The 18,532-nt window shown below is 53.9% G+C and overlaps 1 protein-coding gene across 1 annotated transcript in view; it reads left to right on the plus strand.

The window, feature by feature from the left end:
- The first annotated feature begins 13,806 nt into the window (after nucleotides 1-13,806).
- Nucleotides 13,807-18,532, plus strand: part of EPHB1 (EPH receptor B1) — a 76,474-nt gene continuing 71,748 nt past the window's right edge. Inside the window, exon 1 of the mRNA XM_050328062.1 lies at nucleotides 13,807-14,017. Within this exon, the coding sequence (XP_050184019.1) occupies nucleotides 13,960-14,017 (58 nt within the window). The 5' untranslated portion in view covers nucleotides 13,807-13,959. The remainder of the gene's footprint in view (nucleotides 14,018-18,532) is intronic.

Genomic DNA, 18,532 nt, shown 5'->3' on the forward strand with positions numbered 1-18,532 from the left:
GTATCCATTAAAACGAAACTTTAACTGTTTAAAATGATCCTGCCCTTACCTCTGTGGCCTTATTTATATCTGGACACTGCCTCGCATCCCGTCCTCCCTCCCTGCCCGTGCCAACCCTGTCACAGCGTTATGGGGTGTTGGGATGTTGCACATGTACAGGTGGTGCTTCCAAAAGCATCTGTGTGGATGGATGCTTGGATCCAGACTGTCAACGAGGCCAGCCCTGTCCATCCCATGGGAGCATCGGGCTACCTTCCCCAGAACATAACCCCTTCACAGCATCATCCTCCAGCACTCTCCTGCCCAAATCCCTTCTTTGCCCTCATTCCTCTTCTCTGGCCTCAGGATTATGTGTTTGTTTTTTTTTTTTCCCAGAAAAAATCCAAATCCCTGAGCTTGGAAGCATTGCATGGACACGTGAGCTGGGGGGAGGGATGGCAGCTTTCTCCCTGCCCTTGGCCACACCATCAAAGTGCTGTGGGCACTGAAAAGCCTGGGCAGGGGTATTGCTGAACCCTGCAGCCGTGCAGGAGTTGCTCTCCAAATTCGAGATGTTCTCTGTATTTATTTTTCCGTCTGGCTCCGTTTGCTGACAGCCAACAACCCGTGGCTTTGGGCAGCCAGTGCCTGCGCTACATATTTTTGTTCATCCATCCCTCCCTGCCAAGAGCTGCAGTCAGACAACTGGCTCTGGCTGGTGCCAGCTCTGGTTGCTCACACTGGGATTAGCACGTAAACTGGTTTGGTCCCCCTGCGGAGGCCGAGCGTGGCCTTTTCTCTTACCCTCCTGCTGCAGTTGCCTCTGTGAAAGATGTCTCTGACTTTGCTCTTGACTTTCTGCAGGAGGTTGCTGTAAGAAAAGGATTTTTCCTGGTTTTTACAGGTGTCTCTGCACCCTGGGTGAACCTGGGAGGACATGAACGCCTCGTGGTCCTCCACGTCTCATGCTGGTCCCGTGCTCGACCCTTGGGCTGGACACCAAGAGGGATTAAGGGGAAGTGTTGGATTTGGGGATCTTCAGGAAACCAAGGAGTTATCTCCAAGTGCTGGGAGACTGAAACAAACCCTCCCTGAGATGGTGAGCGCGACTGGATTTCTCACTTACAAGCGAAGCTGTTGTGGTCTCTCTTTGCTTTTGCCTTTGCCCAGGACTCCACAAACAGAACTAAAATCAGCTGAAAAAATACACAAGACCCTGAGATGGGGACTGGGCAAATGATGAAGGAAGACAGTAAAACCTATACAGAGATCCTGGGCCACCTCATCAAATAGCAGGAGCTGGCGTGGGGGTATTGATTTCAGCAGAGCTGTGCCAATTTATGCAAGTTAGGGCTCTGACTAAAGTATTTCACTGTAATAAAGATATCCAGATGCTGGAAAACTTCCAGGGAAACTGTCTCCTTGGATCAGGTTGGTTATTGATGTATATGCATATTGATACATACACATTAACACTGTGTGGGGCTGTAAAATCCTGTACTTAAGGCACCTTACAGCTCGATTTCAACCGTGCCAGGTGTTTGGTTACCTGTGCAACCTGCCAGAGTGAGGTGTTGTCCTTGGCAGGGCCAAAAGTCATTCCTGTTCTCCAGGGAAACTCGATCCTTGCTCTTCCCGTCACTCCAGAGCGTGACTGGGAGGTGGCGGGGGGGTGGGACGCTGGGTTTCTGCGAACCCGCTGGCGCAGGGGGATCGGCAGGGCGGGAGTGGGGCCGCAGGGCCAGGGAATGTGCAGACTCAGTCCTGTCCTTGGAAAAGCCAGGGGAGTGCTGCTGGCGAGGAGGGGGCTCGTTTTGGGGTCCCCAGGCTGTAACCCTGCCCTCCCTGCTGTATCTCGTTGCAGGTAGCGGTGCTGGGCAGAGCCTGCCCATGGCTCGCTGGGGATCCCAGTGAGGAGTTTGGATAGACTGATTTGTGCTGGTCTTGCCTGGTGGGACAGTGGGTGCTGTGCCCTTCATCCGACTGCCACCTCAGGGCACCCCAGGAGGTGCTCTTGTGCATTCAGGACCTGGGGAGCTGCCTGCAAGTTCCAGGACTATCCTCTGAACCTGAGTTCAGGTTTGGCTGGCAACAAAATGAAGCCAGGTCCAAGGCTCTAGGTTTCCCATGCTTCCAACAGGTCCTTGTGAGTGCTGAGCAGGAGGCTTGGAAGTCACTCAAGTGGGAATGGTTTACTTCCATAGATTATTACACTTGCTTGTAACCACCTTCTTGCTGCTTTTTACACAAACCCCCTCTCCTTGGAGCAAAGCTTCTGTTTAAGTCTAATTTCTTTCGATGGGACTTCAGCATGTGCTCAAGTACTTTGCTGATTCGGGGCCCCAGTCATTAACTTTGCAGTTGATTACTCAAGTGGATTTTCGGTGGAGGAATGGGAATGCTAACATCCACTGGGAAGAGTTGAGCCAGTGCTCAGGCTTAAAGTGAAACCAGTCTCAAAGAATTAGGGCAGTGCCATCAGGAGTGTCGGTCAGTGCTGGATCCCGGAGTTGCTCCTCACAGCGTGTTTCCCCGCGGTGTCTGGGTGTCCTCCCAACTCAAGGGAGCACCTGCCATGGTTCCTGGTGTCAGCAGAATCCTTCCCCTGCTCTGTTTAACAGTTTAATGGCGTTTGGCAGCTCTAAAATCGCAGTCTGGGCGGCTTCCCCACACCAGAGCCGAGGAGGTGCAGAGCTGATTGCACGCTCCAGAGGAGCTGATTAACTCCTCGGCGTTGCAGATCATCAGGAATGCAAACAACCCGCACGGTAAATACACATTTTAGGGCAGATCAGCAGTGCGCACACACTCTGAGGCCTTCACCAATTACCCAAATTGGTATGTTCCACTCGTTGCATTGGCATGTTGGATATAATGTATCATAGAAAGATCAGCAGCTCACAGCTAAGGTTGTCTGTTGTACTGTTCTCAACTGGCTGATTGTTTTATTTTAGAAAAGGAATAAATAGATTATTTTATAAGTACATTTATAGAGTTTGTAAAATTGTATGTACAGTTAGGGGTGGAGTGTGTCAACCCCGATGTGCTGCCTGGCCTCGAGGCAGCAGCATCAGCCCCATGCTCTGGGCCTGGCTCACTGGTGGTGAGGGAAAGCAAAAGGGTTTTTCTTTTTAAATCATGATTGATGGATGATTTACAACCAACTGTGGGGCTTGAATTCTGGCAAAATGACAATGTTCAGTGCAAAGAGGAAAAAAAGGTGTTTTCCTCCCATTACCCCTGTTCAGTCTGGCCACCAGCTGTGTGGGCAAATGGAGGCAAACCCTATTTTATCCCTTTAACGGGGCTTGGGCATGCTCTGCAAGATTATTCCAAATTATTTTGAGAGAGATGAAGGGAATGAGCTCAGTGTAACACTGGAGAATCTCAAAAGGGGTCAGCATTCTTCTTCAAACACACAAACCTGCATGGATGTGCTGACCTTTGAAAAAACCCAATGCACAAAAAAATCAGCTAATCGAAAGTGAAGGGATGATTTTGCTGTTGCCAAAGAGGCTGAAAAGCGTCGCTTTGCTCAAGCTTATCTCTTCTCCCTCTCCCAGGTCTTGCTCTCGTGTTGTATCATCTCCGCACCCCGGCGATGGGAGCATCGCACCTGTAATCTGGAGATAACCTTTGTGCCTCCGGCTGTGTCTGCCCGCATGTCCCGGGGGATCTTCTTCCCCGTTCCTTCCCTTAGCATTCAGGATCACTGCTCTCTGTGCTAGCATGACCTGAGCATGCTTATGGGTGTGCAGATTCCCACAGGATAAATGCCGTGTTTGGAGCCTCTGCTCAAACACCCTTCACTGTGTGTCTGCCATGTTCTCTGTATGTGACAGACGCAGATGGGTGCCTCATCCCACGGAGCTCTGCTGGAGCTCTGTTTGTGGGGAGCTCGTGAGGATCAGGGGGGCTTTGAGCTGCTCCAACACCGGGGTTTGCTCCCCCCTGGGGGAGGTTCCATATTGGTGTGGGCTCCCACCTCCATGCTGGGTGCAGAGCCCTTCCCGGTGCAGCAGCTCAGCTCTGTGGGCTGCCAGGAGGTGAACAAAACACCCCAGAGCAAGAATGTGGGAGATGAAAAGAAACTTTGATGAAAGAAATGAAAGGGCAGGGAGGGGTAGGGGGGTGTTGTGTGGTGTCGCCAGGAGATACTTGAAGCTCCTGGAGGGAAAGTGGGAGCAATAGTGTGGGAGAAGGGAAGTTTCTGGGTATGAAGGAGGTGCTGATGGATGGGAACAGTGAAGGTGCTAGTGGCAGCCCTGTCGCTGCCTGGCCACAGTCACAGAGTGGAGCACTTTTGGTTAGGAGTGTGTCATTACTGATCAACTCAGCCTAATCAGAGCATCATGAAGTGGTTTGGATTGGGAGAGACCTTAAAGATCATCTCAGACCCCCTGCCACGGGCAGGGACACCTTCCACTAGACCAAGTTGCTCCAAGCCCTGTCCGACCTGGCCTTGAACACTTCCAGGGATGGGGCAGCCACAGTATCCTTTCCTCCTGCTTTTGAAGGATCATCCTCATCTTGGATAGCCCAGGGATTCCTTCACAGCTGGCAGCCTGTGGGAGCTGTAACCAGGTGAGGAAGAGTTGGAGGTGGGTCATATAGAGAGGTGATGCCCACTGCCTCTGGGGTCCCCCCAGTGGGCTCTCCAGCTGCAGAGAAACCCTGTTAGGAAGAAATGAGTCTCAGCTGAGATGTGGTTGCAGGATAAATAAGGGCCCAGGTACACTGCAGGAGGTTCTGATTAGCTGGGGTGGTGCTTATTGTCCTCTCTGGCAAAGCAGGGCCCATTCTTTCCTTCCACTGGAGTGGTGGTTTGAGCTGAGCATCTGTGCTTTACCTTCCTGAGCCTGAGGGACGTGGCTGAGCTGTCAGAGAGCTCTTGGGGTGCCAGACCCCGCCCCTGATGGGAGAGCAGACAGCAGTTGGCTGTCCTCTGCCAGATATCCTCCATTCCTCCTCTTTGATCGCCACAATTCCAGACTTGTTGCCTGTCATCTGCTTCTACTAATTTTTGGGAGTGATCTTGTACCAGTGCAGGATGGACCCATCCTCATCTGTGCTTCTGCTGTGAGCCTGGAGCTTTGAGAACACACCTAGAAATGGTCAGCTAAAAATAATGAGATTGATGATCCTCACCGAAAAGTTGGGCTTTTGTTTTCCTGGAAAGCTGGATGGAAACCAGTGATGAGCACTCTTTCCCAGTGGACAGGAAAGCTTGTCTCAGCCAGCTGAGAGCAGGCTGTAGCCCAAGCAGGAGATGCCCTGCTACAGCTCTATTTGGGGGGAAACCCCACCTTTTTGGTTAATATTTAACTTCTGGCACACAACAGTGCTGTGCCTCTGAGAGATGCTGGCCTGTGGCTTTCCTGCTGATGTCCAGGGAAATAAGTCCCTGGGAGGAGATGTCTGCCTTGTCCTGGCACAGCTGCTGCCCTGTGTGGCTGGGGAGAGCAGGAGGATTTCTCCCATGTTTCTCCTTTGGTATTTACCTTTCTGGAGCAGGTGAAGGTAAGGATTCCATTTCCTGCTCCCTGCACAGGGAGTCTGGATGTGGTGTCTGCCCTGCTTCCTTCCATACCAGGTAACCCTCCAGTTCACTTATCTAAGTTCTTGTTGGCGTCTCTCGTTTACTGGAAATCTTTGTTATTTACCAGGAACACAGCGATGTATGCAGGACGATGTCAGATTCCGTGTAATAAATTTACTAAGAGGGGTTTTTTGCACTACCAGCTACTCCTAACCTCTGTAAAATCGGCAATGATTTAGCTGTAAAAGCTTTGCTGTGTGTCCTTTAGACACCAAATGAGCAAATGACATTGGAGGCTGGCAAAGTGAAAAGTGGATTCATTCCCGTTCCCAGAACGGGGGTCGCTCGTGGATAAATTGGCACGAGACCTGGAGATGTTAAACGGGCAAAGCAAGCTTTGGAAAGTAATCATTTCCTATTAATAAGGAAGGTCCTGTCCTCCTGCGTGCCTGCAGGGAAGGAGAGCAGTGCAGGGAGGATGTGCCGGCCCCTGCAAATATTTGGGGTTACCTGTGGTGTGTAGGGAGCACCTCGTGCTCAGGCCGCCTGGTCCTTCCCCGCGTTCCATGGCTTTCCTGGCTCGGGTGTTAGTTCGGCTCTCCAGCGGCAGCTGCCGGTGCAGGGCCCCAGTGCTGCCGGGTGCTGACCTCCAGAGGTTGGTGGGAGAAAACCTCGGACACCTGCGTGGCCTGACGGCACTCGGGCCGCGGGTCCCCAGCCCGGGCAGCAGCACAAGGGGGTGTTCGGCCCCAACCTAACGCCGGTCCTTGCTAATGAGTGACTGGGACAGGAGGCGGCTGGCCTGGGTGAAGGCTTGACCAGCTCTCCTCGCTTGGGGCTCCCCGAAAAGTCTTGTCTAATCTGTACCAGCAAGCAGCCCTTTCTTGAGTCTGAGGGATCCACCCAAATCCGTGGCTGGATCTGGCAGCTGCTACTCAGGCTTGGGGACCTCTAGGTAGGCTGAGAGTGTAGGAGTGGGGACAGTCTGTCTCAGTAACCCACGCTCAGGTGTGGAGCTCAAGACCCTCCACAAGTGCTGCCTCTTCCCAGAGTTCATGCCCTTGAGCCAGGGATGTACAACCTGGAAAGGGGCCTGGGACGAACCTGGTGGCATGTACAGGAGTGATGCCTGCAAAGAGGCAGCATTTGTGTTCAGGCTTTGTTCAGTTCCCTCTGTGATTGAAAAGCCCCTTGCTGCTGTATTTACCATCCTGATGAGGATTGTCACTGTCCCTGGCTGGCTGCGGTCACCCCAAAGCACAAAGCTGGCAGAGAGGTGTGGGGCATGGAATGCTGCTCAGGCAAGGATTATTCTGCCCACAACGAAATAATCTGGTTGCAGATGATGGTTTTGCACAAGCTGTTATAGCACCTGCCAGTTAATTTTCAGAATTACCCCTGAATAAGTCTCAAGTTTTGACTGAAAGATCTGTTAGTGTCCCTTTCTTTTTTTTTTTTTTAAAAATCCAATCCAGATTTTTCTATTCATTTTCTGTAGCCTGGTATTTGTAAACGGAAATAATTTTGTGTCCCTATTGGATTTTTTACAAATGAAAATCCAGGTAACTGTTAAAAGCTTTCTTTGCAGACCCTGATCAAAAGTCTTTGCATGTTTTGATCAAAAAGCTCTGGTTTCAGTAAAAAAAAAAAAGCTGTTGTCCATCTGTCTTCCCCCACCTGTACTGCCCTCTCTGCTCTCCTTCCCCTTCCACTTAGATGAAAAACCCTGCATTTCCACAGGCTCAATCAGCATCAAAGAGTCACTTACTTTAAGGGAGGAAGAATATCATGATATTTCACTGCCTGTTTTGGATTCTGTGAAGGAATTTCATCCCCTCCCAGTTGCCACGTCTCTGGCATCCCTCCCAGATCTGAACTCTCTGGAGGACGGAGGCAGAATTATCTCTGAGCTGTGCAGCTGCCAGATGTTAACCGATGAAACGGCAGCCTCGCTCTTCCCTCTTCACTCCGGGTAAACCTCTGCCGGCCTGCCCTGTTTGAAATGCAAAACTCCCTCAAATCCCCTCTCACAGGGTTCTTGATGTCTCCTGTCAATCAAGCCTGGCAAAGACTCCCTTCATCCCTCTTCCAGCAGCTTTGCCTTAAGAACTGCACTCCTGTGTGGCTGAGTGAAGTGCCTGGGCATCCTGAGCCGAGCTGAGAATGGGGCAGTTATCACATCCCTGTCCTCTCCTGCCTGGCAGAGTAACCAGACACTTTTCTTTCTCCCCTCCCTGTTGGTGGTATGGAGAGAAGCCAGGGATGTGCAGGTCACTAGCAGGGTTATCCCAGAATCATTTAGGCTGGAAAAGACCTCCAAGACCATCGAGTCCAACCTGTGCCTAATCCCCATCTTGTCACCCAGCCCAGAACACTGGGTGCCACGTCCAGTCGTTCCTTAAACACCTACAGGGACAGTGACTCCACCACCTTCCTGGGCAGTTGCACTGCTTAACAACCCCTTCTGTGAAGAAATTCCTCCTGATGTCCAACCTGACCCTAGCCTGGCACAGCTTGAAGCCATTTTCTCTCATCCTGTCCCTTTTTCCCTGGGAGCAGAGCCTGACCCCACTCTGGCTCCCTCCTCCCATCATGGAGTTGGAAAGAATGAGAATGTCCTCCCTGAGCCTTCTTTTCTCCAGGCTGAGCCCCCCAGCTCCCTCATCTGCTCCTCATATGATCATGAGACCGTGGCTGCCCAAGCATAGTGGGAGCATGGACATGGCATCTCATGGTCTTGGCAACTGGTCCCTTGGGAGGGACTTTGGGAAGAGCCACCTGGATGTTGCCAACCATCCCTGTGGTGCTTGTCATCCCTGTCTGAAGGGGCCCATGTGTGCTGCTGGGGCAGCAAATGTGTATCTGGGATATCAAAGGGGTAGCTTGGTAGAGGCTCTGTTGGGATGCAGGTTTCTCTTGGGAGCAGTGAAATGCTCGAGGCAGAACTCACTGGGTGAGGTTTAGTGTGTGTGCAGGGAGGTTGCAGGACTGCAGCAGCTCCTCCTGGCCTTCACATCCCTCTGTCCGTGACGCCAATGGTGAATACAGCAGGGAGGCTGCAGTGCCTGCAGGGACATTCACTGGCTTGTGTGTGAGTGTCTAGTGGGTTTGTGGCTTTGAATATTCCTAGTTTTGCTCCCTTTACCTGTAAAAAGCTGGGGTTGTTGCCCTGGGGATGGCAGTGGCACCGTGTGTGCTCCGTGGAGGGGTGCAGGACACATGCCCTTGAGTGCAATCATCCGTGTAATTACCCTGTGAGTGATAGGAACAGGGGGAACAATCATATTACCCTTATGATAGTGTTCATGGGACCATTGATCACAGTGACAATCGGGAATTCATCACGATAAAGTAGAAAAAATTTGAAGCTTCCTGTGCGTGAGGTGAGCACCCGATCCCAGCCAGCTTTTTGCTCTCTGGTGGGTGATTTCAGTAGAAAAGTGTCTCAGTGGGACCCAGGAGCAGCAGATATGAGGTGGACTGGACCATTCTCCCTTGTCCCTGCTTCTTTGGATGGACTTGCACGTTAAAAACTTACCACCTCTTCTGTGCTTCCAGACATGGGCACAGAGCTCAGACTGCAAAGAGCCAAACACTGTGATAAAGTGAAACTCTTGTGGCAGGTTCCCCTCCCTGATTTGTTTTTTCTTTTTAAAGCTTCCAAAGATAAATTGCATTTCGCTTCAAGATAATGAAATTTCCTTGGAGAAGCAACATATTTTTCTGTAGCTTTTGCATTCGGAACATGAAGAGAGTTTTTATTTTAAATCTCCATTGAAAGTGTTTGTCTGTCTATATTTTGCTTTCTTCCCTGTGAATGTTCTGACTTCACAGAGCTAGCAGGGACGTGGAGATGGAGTGTTTCTGTCACTTATTATAGCTTGCCTTGGCATAAAATTTAATCTTTGGAATTTTTTTTCCCCTCCTAAAGAAATGAAAGTTGAAGCCAGATTAGAAACAGATAAAAAGATGTCATCCATCCTCAGACAAAGCAGTTTTGTTTTTCTCTTTCGCATTTGCCTTTGTTAATCCTCTGCCTTCAAAGGGAACAGAGAGATCCTTCCACCTGAAGAGACTGGGAAAAGAGGAAGAACGAGGAGCAAGCAGCACTCCTGATCTGTGCTTGTGTTGTCCCGTGGCAGGCATGTCTGCTGGGATTCACAACTGCTCTCGAAAGCCCAATTAGGAGGAAAAACCAGGCGGCAGAAATTGCAGCATCTATGAAACAAAGTGGATTTTTTTGTTCCTAAGAGAAACTTGCTGATCTTTACCTGTCTGTGCTGTCTATTGCTAGAGGAGCAGGTACCTTCCCTGCCTCCATGGCAGTGTGGAGTGGGGGACACGGCATGTCCATTGTCTTATGTGGAGCCTGGAGTCCCACCAGAGCTGCCTTAACATGGCTCCCCTCAGTGATTAATATGTTCTCAGGCAGTGAGAGGCTCGAGGCACTTGGCACTTGACTGTCTCCTATTTCGGAACTTAATAAACAGAATATTCCAGCAGAAGAACCTGCAATTTATCTTTCAGTACTGTGCGGGGAGTTACTCCACGTCCCAGCTCTGGCTGTGTCTCTTGCCCAGGGAATTAATAGACTCTTCCATACCCCAGCTCCCTCTGTTCTCACTCTGGTTGCCAAATTAACCTTCATCTCACCTACTTTTTCTTCACGTCTCGCTTCAATTTAGTCCTCAAATTGTTCACATGACAAAGGAGTCATCGTTCCTACAGCTTCTTCTGCTCTGATAAGACACCTGAATTTTCTGTGAATGCCTGAAGAGGACAATAACTTCTCTCCCTCCCTCTCTTCCGTTTGCTTCCTGATGGTTTAAGCCCAGAAGCCTCCCTGAGGTTATTTCCCCTGGGAGTAGAGTAAGCAGTTTGGGCTGCACTGTACCAAGTGGCTGAGTTGTGCCTGAATACACTGAACATTTAATGCTGCTAATTAATGATATTACATCATATTACATTTATGTGGGCTCACAGGAGGGGGTTCAGCTCTGCAGGGGGTGCTGCAGGGCCTGGATGCTTCTCACCACAGCCACCCATGTTCCCTGTCTCATCTGGCTCGCGTGTTGTGGCGCACACTGGACAAGTCTGGAGTGCTGGAAAACTGAAGGAATCTGCTTTCCTTATTGGGGAGCGGATTTACCAGCTCCTCAGGCTTTGGCTCCTGGGAGGATGTTGTATGTGCAGGCTTTTTCTCTGCAATTAACGCACAGGCTGGCAGCAGCCCGTGCTGCCTTGGCAGGATTAGGGATGCGGGAACGCTCCGCTGTGTGCAAAGCTTCCTGCCCTCCCTGCAGGCCTGGCCTCCGCTTGGAAAATAAACCGGGAGCATCACGGCTGCTTTAGCTCTGTGCTTGTTCTGGCTCCGGGAGGCTCCCGTGTCCTCTGCCTGCTCTGCAGGGCTGATGCAGGGGAGGCTTGTTTGACCTTTCTCCTGCTCTGAGCCGTCCTACATTAGGGAGTGTCTTGCCATGATCCTCCTGCCACCAAGGGTACCATCCCAGTGAGCCCTTGGTCTGAACTGGGTGGTAGTTCTGGTGCACTCTCCAGGTGATGTCACAGGATGTGTCAGGCTCTGAGGGCTTGAGCTTGGCCACTTCACAGCTCGAAGGATTTGGGGTGACCCCTCCAGAGCCCCCCTTGCAGCATGGTTGCCCACAAGGGGAGTCTGGTGGCATTCTTCTTGGTGCTTCAGCTGATTCCACCACAGCCGGTATGGTGGGGACAGTTCGGCACATGGCGGCACAGGCTGTGACCCCTTTGGTCTCAAAGGTGGTTACAAGGGATTTTTGATGAGGAGATCTGTGCCGTGGTGTACTGTGTAACTCTTGATGCTTTCTTTCACTGGGATCCCAGATCTTCATCCACCACAAAGGGTTTGGCATCGCCTGAAGCAGCATCTGAGAACAAAGGCAAAGCTGTTAATTAAGACAGAGCTAATTCTGGCAGCAGGCTGCCGCCATCTCGACACACTGCTGGCTGCGAGCGCAGAGGGACCGGCCGTGCAGTCTGGGCACACAACTGCCCAGAGCCTTCCCGGAGGCTCTCTGTGCTCTGAGCAGGCCTTTGCCCCGTGTCCTGTTGCACAGGTACCTGGTGGACAGAACTGGAGGTTGCTGGTGGCCCAGAGAGTGGTTTTGCCTTCCCTGGGGTGTTTGCTGAGTGCTGCGGTGCTGCCCCTGCCTGGGCTCCAGGGTCTTCTGCTCTGTGGGGCTGATGGCAGCTCTGGGATGGGGTTTCTGGGGGAAAGCAAGAGATGGGACCTCACCAGTGGCCACTGGTCCTGGGTGGGGACCAGGTCATGTGTGGGGCACTATAGGGGAAGCCTTCTGTCTCTGAGAGGGAAATGAAGGAAAATGTGCCCAAAACCCCATTAGGCTTTAATGTCCTTGATGTGTCCTCCAAGGGGACACTGGTGGGAGTAGTCTCTGGGGCAGCTGGTCACCACAATCCCATCAGGTGAGCAAGGAAGAGTGGCCCTGGGGCACAATGCTGCTGCCTTCCTGTGCCCACCCTCCAGATGGCAACACAGCTTTTTTGGAGCTGTGTCCTCTAGGAGAAGAGGAACCTTTGCTGTTGGGAGACTCGGAGCAAGGCTGACAGAACAGAAAGCATTTTGAACAAACACAGCTGGCTTTCACCCAGCGCAGCCAACTCTTTGGCCAGCTGAAAAGAAATCAGAAGAATATTGATGTATTATTCTTTTTTTCCCCATACAGAAATTGTCAGGCTTTTTTTGGTCAAATGTTAGTTTCTGAATGTGAGTTTTTCAGTTGATAACAATTATTTGGGAGACAAAAAAAAGACCCAAACTGAGCAGTTCTCTGTATAACTCACAGGCTCAGCTCTTCGTCTCTTGTATTCTCAAACGATTAACATTTTTTTGCTTTGCACATCATGAATATTCTATACTCGAGCTGTTACTGAGTTGTGCTAGATCAGATAAATAACATGGTGTTGCTTTTATGGCAGACTGGATAAAGATGCAAATAATACTGACATTTACTTCACAGTTTTCTTTCTGTGATCCTCTGAGTGAGTAAACTGGATTGCTGGAGATATTCATGGGAAGGAAATGAAGAAAGGTTGTCAAGATGAAAGCAAATTTCCTTAAAACTTAGCCAGAAGGTTCTTGGCAATTTTTTCTGTTATTTGCTCAGCTGAATGGGAGCTGCTTGAAATATGTTTTGCACAACCACAGAAGGAAAACTCTTGTTCCCGTGGCACTGCTGTTTTTTTGCGCACTCTTTCCCTGAAGAACCGCTGGTTTTCCAGCGCTCGGTACCTCTGCAGGGTTTCTGGTCCCACCATGGCTGCTGGTGGGCAGCCGTGACCGCAATGAGCCCTTGCTGCCTGCCCTACCCGCTCTTATTTGTCCTCTCCCACGTGCTGGGATGCTATTTTTCCTTTCCCACGTGTGCTGGGATGCACAGATCCGTGGGGAGGGAGGGATGGGGACGGTTGTGCTGTCTGGTGGCGGAGTGGAGCTATGGGGGATGCTGAGCCCTGCGAAGGGTGACCAGGATGGGACGAGGCGGGGACAAGGTGCCCTTCTGGATGGTTCCTTTTGGAGGATGTGGATGTGGATCGCTCCTGGCCGTGCGTGTGGGCACCAGGACGCGGCCCTGGGCGGCAGTGCAGGGGTGCAGTGCCCGGGGTGCTGCTGAGGGATGCTGAGCGCCCTGGTGTCCCCCGGTCAGGGCAGCTGCTCCCTCGCGTCCCGGTGCCCCTCTCACCCCGGAGCGATGCCCAGGGAAGGTGAGGATGGGGAGAAGGCGGGGGCTGAGGGGACCCCGCACTGCCCGCTGTGGCAGGTGTGTCTAAACCTGAGGGGAGCGCTGGTGGGGGCAGAGGGGGCACATCCCTGCGGGACGGACGGTTGGCTTCAGACTGCCTTTGGTGGTGAAACAGGAGAGCGGGATCGCGGCAGTCTGAGCTCGCCGGCCCCTCGCCGGGTCCCGTCCCCTGCTGTGCGCTGTCCCCTCCCGTGTCCCGGCGCTGTCCCCGCCGGGGCCGCCCCGTCGCGGGTCCCACTGAGGGGAATCATGAAGGGAAGGTGCCGCGGGCCCGCCAGGGGGCGCTCTCCCCCTTCGCACGGGCGAGCGCGGTGGGCGGGGGCGTGCCCGGGGCGGGGGCAGCGCGGGGATTGGCGGGGCGGGCCCGGGGGCGGGGCCGGGCGGTGCGGGGATTGGCGGGGCGGACCCGGGGGCGGGGCCTGGCGCGGCGGGGGCCGGCGGCGGCGTGGCCGCGCGCGCCACTCGCGGCTGCGATGTGACCCGGGCGGGCGGGGAGCGGCACCGGCTGCGCCTCCGGCCCGTCCCGGCCCCGGCCCCGGCCCGCCCTGCCCCGGCCCGACCCGGCCCGCGGACGCACCCCCATGCCCGCTCACGGCCACCCGCCGGTAGCGGCTGACGCCTGCGGGGCCCGAGGAGGCGATGGCTGCGGATCTGGTGGTGCTGCTCTGCCTGGCCGCCGCCGCGGCCGCCGTGGAAGGTGAGCGGCGAGCGGGACCGCCGGGAGCGGGCGGGATGCGGAACCGCGATGGGAGCAGTCGGGCAGCGGCTCCCCACGGCGTGCGGCACCGGCGCGGGACTGCATCCCGGCCCCGGAGCCTCGCCGCCGGTGCCAGCCCGCGGTGCTGGCAGCCTGTGCCCGAAGGTGCACCCGGTAAAGGCCGGGGATGGCGGGGGGAACCCACCCGGATCCGGCTGCTCTCGCTCGGGTCCCTTTCGCGGCGGAGCCCTGCCTGGGGCCGCGATGGGACAGCCCCGGGGACCCCTCTGAGTCCCCACTCTGGTCCCCGGGGCCGCAGTGGGGCCGCCTGCGGGGTCTCCTCTGGGCCCCCTCGGGTCCCCGGGGACGCTGCGGGGACCGTGGCGGTGCGCGGAGCTGCCTCTGGTAAACCTTCCTCCTCCCAGCGCCAGCGGAGGATGGATGCGCCGGGAGCCGTGGGCAGGTGGGCTCCGTTTCCTAGGATGAACTGAGCCGGGGGATGCTTTCCCGTCCGTGGAGATACAGGGCAGGTGCATGCCTGTTCCCTCAGCACGGTCCGTGCCGGTGGGCTGCGGTCTTTTCCCCGTCTCCCGCCTGGTCCTGGGATTCGCTTGGCACCGGGAAGGCTTACAGCTGAGACTCAGGCTCCGGGCAATGGGCCTGGTGGGACAAGTATCACTTATTTTATTTTTTTTTTCTCTCTGTTTTGCCACTGCCACATTTTTTGCTGGTACAGCACAGACTCGCGGCAGGGCTTGCCCAGTGCTTGAGCGGTGGCTGTGGCAGGGGACGTGGTGCAGCCCGTCGCTGTTGGGCAGCGAGAAGTGCGTGGTTGCACGGAGATGGTGCGCGGGGTCTCAAACCGCTGCCGGACGATGTGGGGCTGGACCCTCCTCGAGGGGGATTTATAATGTGAGGGTGGTTGTGGCTGAGCTGGAAGCTGTCGGAGGTGGCCGGAGACTCCGGCTCAGCGAGGAGCTGTTTCAGGAGCTGGAATGCTGCCGCGATGGTCTCAGTGGGGTTTGTGCCCTCCGCTCTCAAGCACAGCTGTTGGATCGGGGCGGGCAGGCCCTCTTGCTGCAGCATCCTTTTTCCACGGGCTTTTGGCTGACGCAGGTGTTGGCTTTTCGTGTTCCTCGGGCTTCTTCCCCTCATCGCATCTCCGTAGGAATGCCTCGAGATGTTGGTGCCGGTGCCTTGCCGAAGCGTGGTGCAAACGGGCGCATGTTTGCTCGGCGGCGAAGCCGCACGTGAAGAGGCAGAACCTGTTCGCAGCGCTTGGCTCGCCGGCGTTTGCAGCGTCAGCTGCTTGAGGCACTGCTGGAGTCGCGGCTGGCTGGGACACCTCGGCTCGCTCTCGGTCCGAGGGCACTCCTGGGTGTCACCCGGGGTGTTCCCCAGCTTGTCCCGAGCCACCCCCGGGAGCACTGGCAGAGCCAGCGTCCCTGCCCGGCACTGAACCTGTTGAGGAGCGGTAGTATTTCTACTGTGATGAGGAAGTTGCTTGGATAGTAAAGTAGTATCCTAGGAGAGATCTCAGATTTCAGGGAGAATTTTGGACGGGGGATTTCTGAGGCAGAGCAATCGCATTCTGATTTGGAGTCAAGGCGAGAGCTTTCTGTCGTGGTCGCATAAAGAAACGCCTTTTTATGGGGTTTATTTAAATCTTATTGAATCTCTTGGTGCAGAGGTTGAATTTGCTAGGTTGAAAAGTGGGTTTCTCTAACGGAGCTGAAGCATCTCCTAGGGCCTGACCTGCCCTGGGGTCTGGCTTTCCCCCGGAGCATCCACAAGGCTGGATTTGCTGGCAGCCGTGTCTGACAGCGAGGCAAAGCCACGGCGGGCGCCCGGCTCTGCCCGGGGCTGCAAGAGCAGCTGAGCGAGGGATGGCTCCCTGCATCCCAAATCAGCCAGCGAGACAAAAAGTCTTTTTTTCCGGGATGGCGGGGTGAGACGCCTGGGGGTCTGGACCCGGCTGGAGGGGAGGAGGATCAGCCGGGGTCAGGGCCGGGGCTGCCTGCAACCCTTTCCCGTTATCCTCCATAAAACCTTGCTAATTCATTGCCTGCGGCACGCGAACCTGGAGGTAGTACAGTCACTCGTCTGACTTTTTTTACGCTTCCTTAATTTTTTTACCAAATCCCGTGGCTTAGCTGGTCCTTTTCTACCGGACATCTGGATGTTTGTATTGATTTTTAAATTTTTTTGTGGCTTGGAAAGAGGAAGAAGGAGGCGAGGAGATGGCAGCACCAAATACTCCGTCTCTCCCACACCCTGCAATCACTCAGGAGCCGCTCTCGTGCTCTCTCTCCTATTAGCTGAACCAAGTGTAATCCCATTTAGCATATAGAGAGGGTGGTAATGGGCTGACGCTGTACATTTTAGCTCGGGGCTGGAGGTGTCAGGTGGGACTGATGACCATTTTGGTGCAGCTCCTTCGCTATTTCACCTTGCCTCCCCGCTTACCTCTCCGTCCCTGCCTCGCATCTGCTCTTTTAAAATCCAGGTTTTCCTCTCCGCGCTTGCAGCATCACGATTAAGCAAAGCGCAGGAGGGAGGTGGAAAGCCCTGCTGGGGGTTTGGCGGATCCGGCTTAGCTTTGCTTCCCGTGCTTATCCACTCGCTTGGGAACCGCACGCCTGGGAGAGGACCAGGGATGGGGTTTGGTTGGAAAGCGACGTCTCTGGATCCTGCTCCTCGCGTGCTGCCCGCCCCGGGCGCCCCTCTCCTCCCGGCTTGGCTCGGGATGTGCACATCTGTTGCAGGGCATCCTTTGGGCTTCCGCCAGGCGCCGGAGCGGAGCCTGTGCCTGTGCCGAGCAGGCTGAGAGCGGCGGTCGCCCTGCCCTTCCCATCGTCACCAGCACCATGTGGGCTCCCACCTTTGGCCCAGCTGCTCTGCCCGCAGCACAACCGTTCCCAGGGAGAAGCTAGAAATAAGTCTCCAAGAGGGAATTTGCAAGTGCTAGTGTCCTGCGTGGGAATTTACAAGTGCTACTATCCAACCATCCCTTTACTTTTGCGCTTCCCCCCCCCCCCCAAGCTGCCTGGGGAAGGAAAAGAAAGCCTAAAGGGGAAAACCCTTCTTCTTGGTGTGATGAGTGAGCCGAGATCTTGTCAGCCTGAAGGGAAAGCGTTTTGTCAAGTCATGGAAAAGGGGCTTGAGACTGCAGATGCTTGTGTTGCCTTTTTTTGACTCATTGCTGGTATTTCCACTCATGGATAAGGTGGGAGTCTGTGATAAATATATTTGTTTTCCTGGTCTTTTGCGTGTTGGGTAGCTGCATGTGTTTGGTGACCCTGACTACTGTGGCATGAGCTGCCAGAGGGTTTGCAAGGTGGCCTCTCACCCATCCTGGTTACAGCTCCTGACACAACAGGGCAGAATATAAACCTTCCACTGGCCTCAAAAATCTGAAGAAAATACCGATGTTTGATGATGGAGGAGCCCAAATGCATTCATCTGGCTCTGGATCCAGGCACGGTGCTGAATACGTGTTTCTAGCAGAGATGGGTTCTGCAAGCTAAAGAAATGCTCAGATTTGATAAAAAGGGGGAAATAGTACCTTGGGCAATGGGTAACTCAATGCCAATCAGGTCAGCAAAGTCTTGGAGACCCTGCTGTGGTGCAGCAGGAATGCTGAGGGATGAGGCTGATGGAAGCGAACCCCAGACTCGTGTGATACTGTCCAAAGGATGCCGTGGTGCTCCGGTCTCTCTGAGCAGACATGGTGGGAATAAGGAGTCATTTAACAGCACAGCAAGGTTGAGTAAATAGCTGCGGTTGGAAAAGGGAAAGAAGGAATGTTTTGGCCAAATATTCATTAGGATTTGAAAGCGCATTTCAGTTTGACCTTGTTCTCCTGCTGCAAACATTGGAGCTCCCAGGCATTACACGGTGTCAGTGCTTGAGTGAGGCAAATGTTATGTGTGGATGTTGGGTGGGTGGCAGTTTGGGAAAGCATCACCTCGGTTGGAATGGTTGGAATTTGGAGTGCATGTCACTTACGAAGGTCGCTGGTGTGATAGAAGGGGTGCAGATAACCCGCGGATGGAATCAGGTCCCCTGGTGACCCAGAGCACCTTGTGAAGTGGTGATGGGTGGTGAGGAAGGCAAATGGACATGAATCCAGAGGACATCATGACCTGTGAATGGTACTTCTGCTGGCTGAGCCTACAGCATCTCCCCTTTTGGTTAATGTGGGAACAGAAAGGTGTGGAAAGGGAGCAGCGGTGGAGTAGTGTCAGGAGAGAGCTGGGACCTCGGGTGGACACTGAGCTGGTTGTTCCACTGTCTGGCTTTTAGAGCTAAACCCAGTCTTTGTAAAAAGGAGTAGTGTGAGAGGCTGTTTGGAAGTTTGCAGGGAAGGGAATGGGCACGGAGCTGCTGCAAGCAGCAGGTTGAGCCAACACAGCCCTTTCCTTAGGGATAATGAGAGCAAACTCTTGCCCAAATCAGCTCTACAGCTTCCCAGATAAATGACAAAAGTGGATGGGCTTCCTCCTTCCCCGAGTC

The sequence above is a fragment of the Myiozetetes cayanensis genome, unplaced genomic scaffold, assembly GCF_022539395.1.
Source record: "Myiozetetes cayanensis isolate MyiCay16 unplaced genomic scaffold, myiCay2020 scf36, whole genome shotgun sequence".
In the NCBI taxonomy this organism is placed as follows: domain Eukaryota; kingdom Metazoa; phylum Chordata; class Aves; order Passeriformes; family Tyrannidae; genus Myiozetetes; species Myiozetetes cayanensis.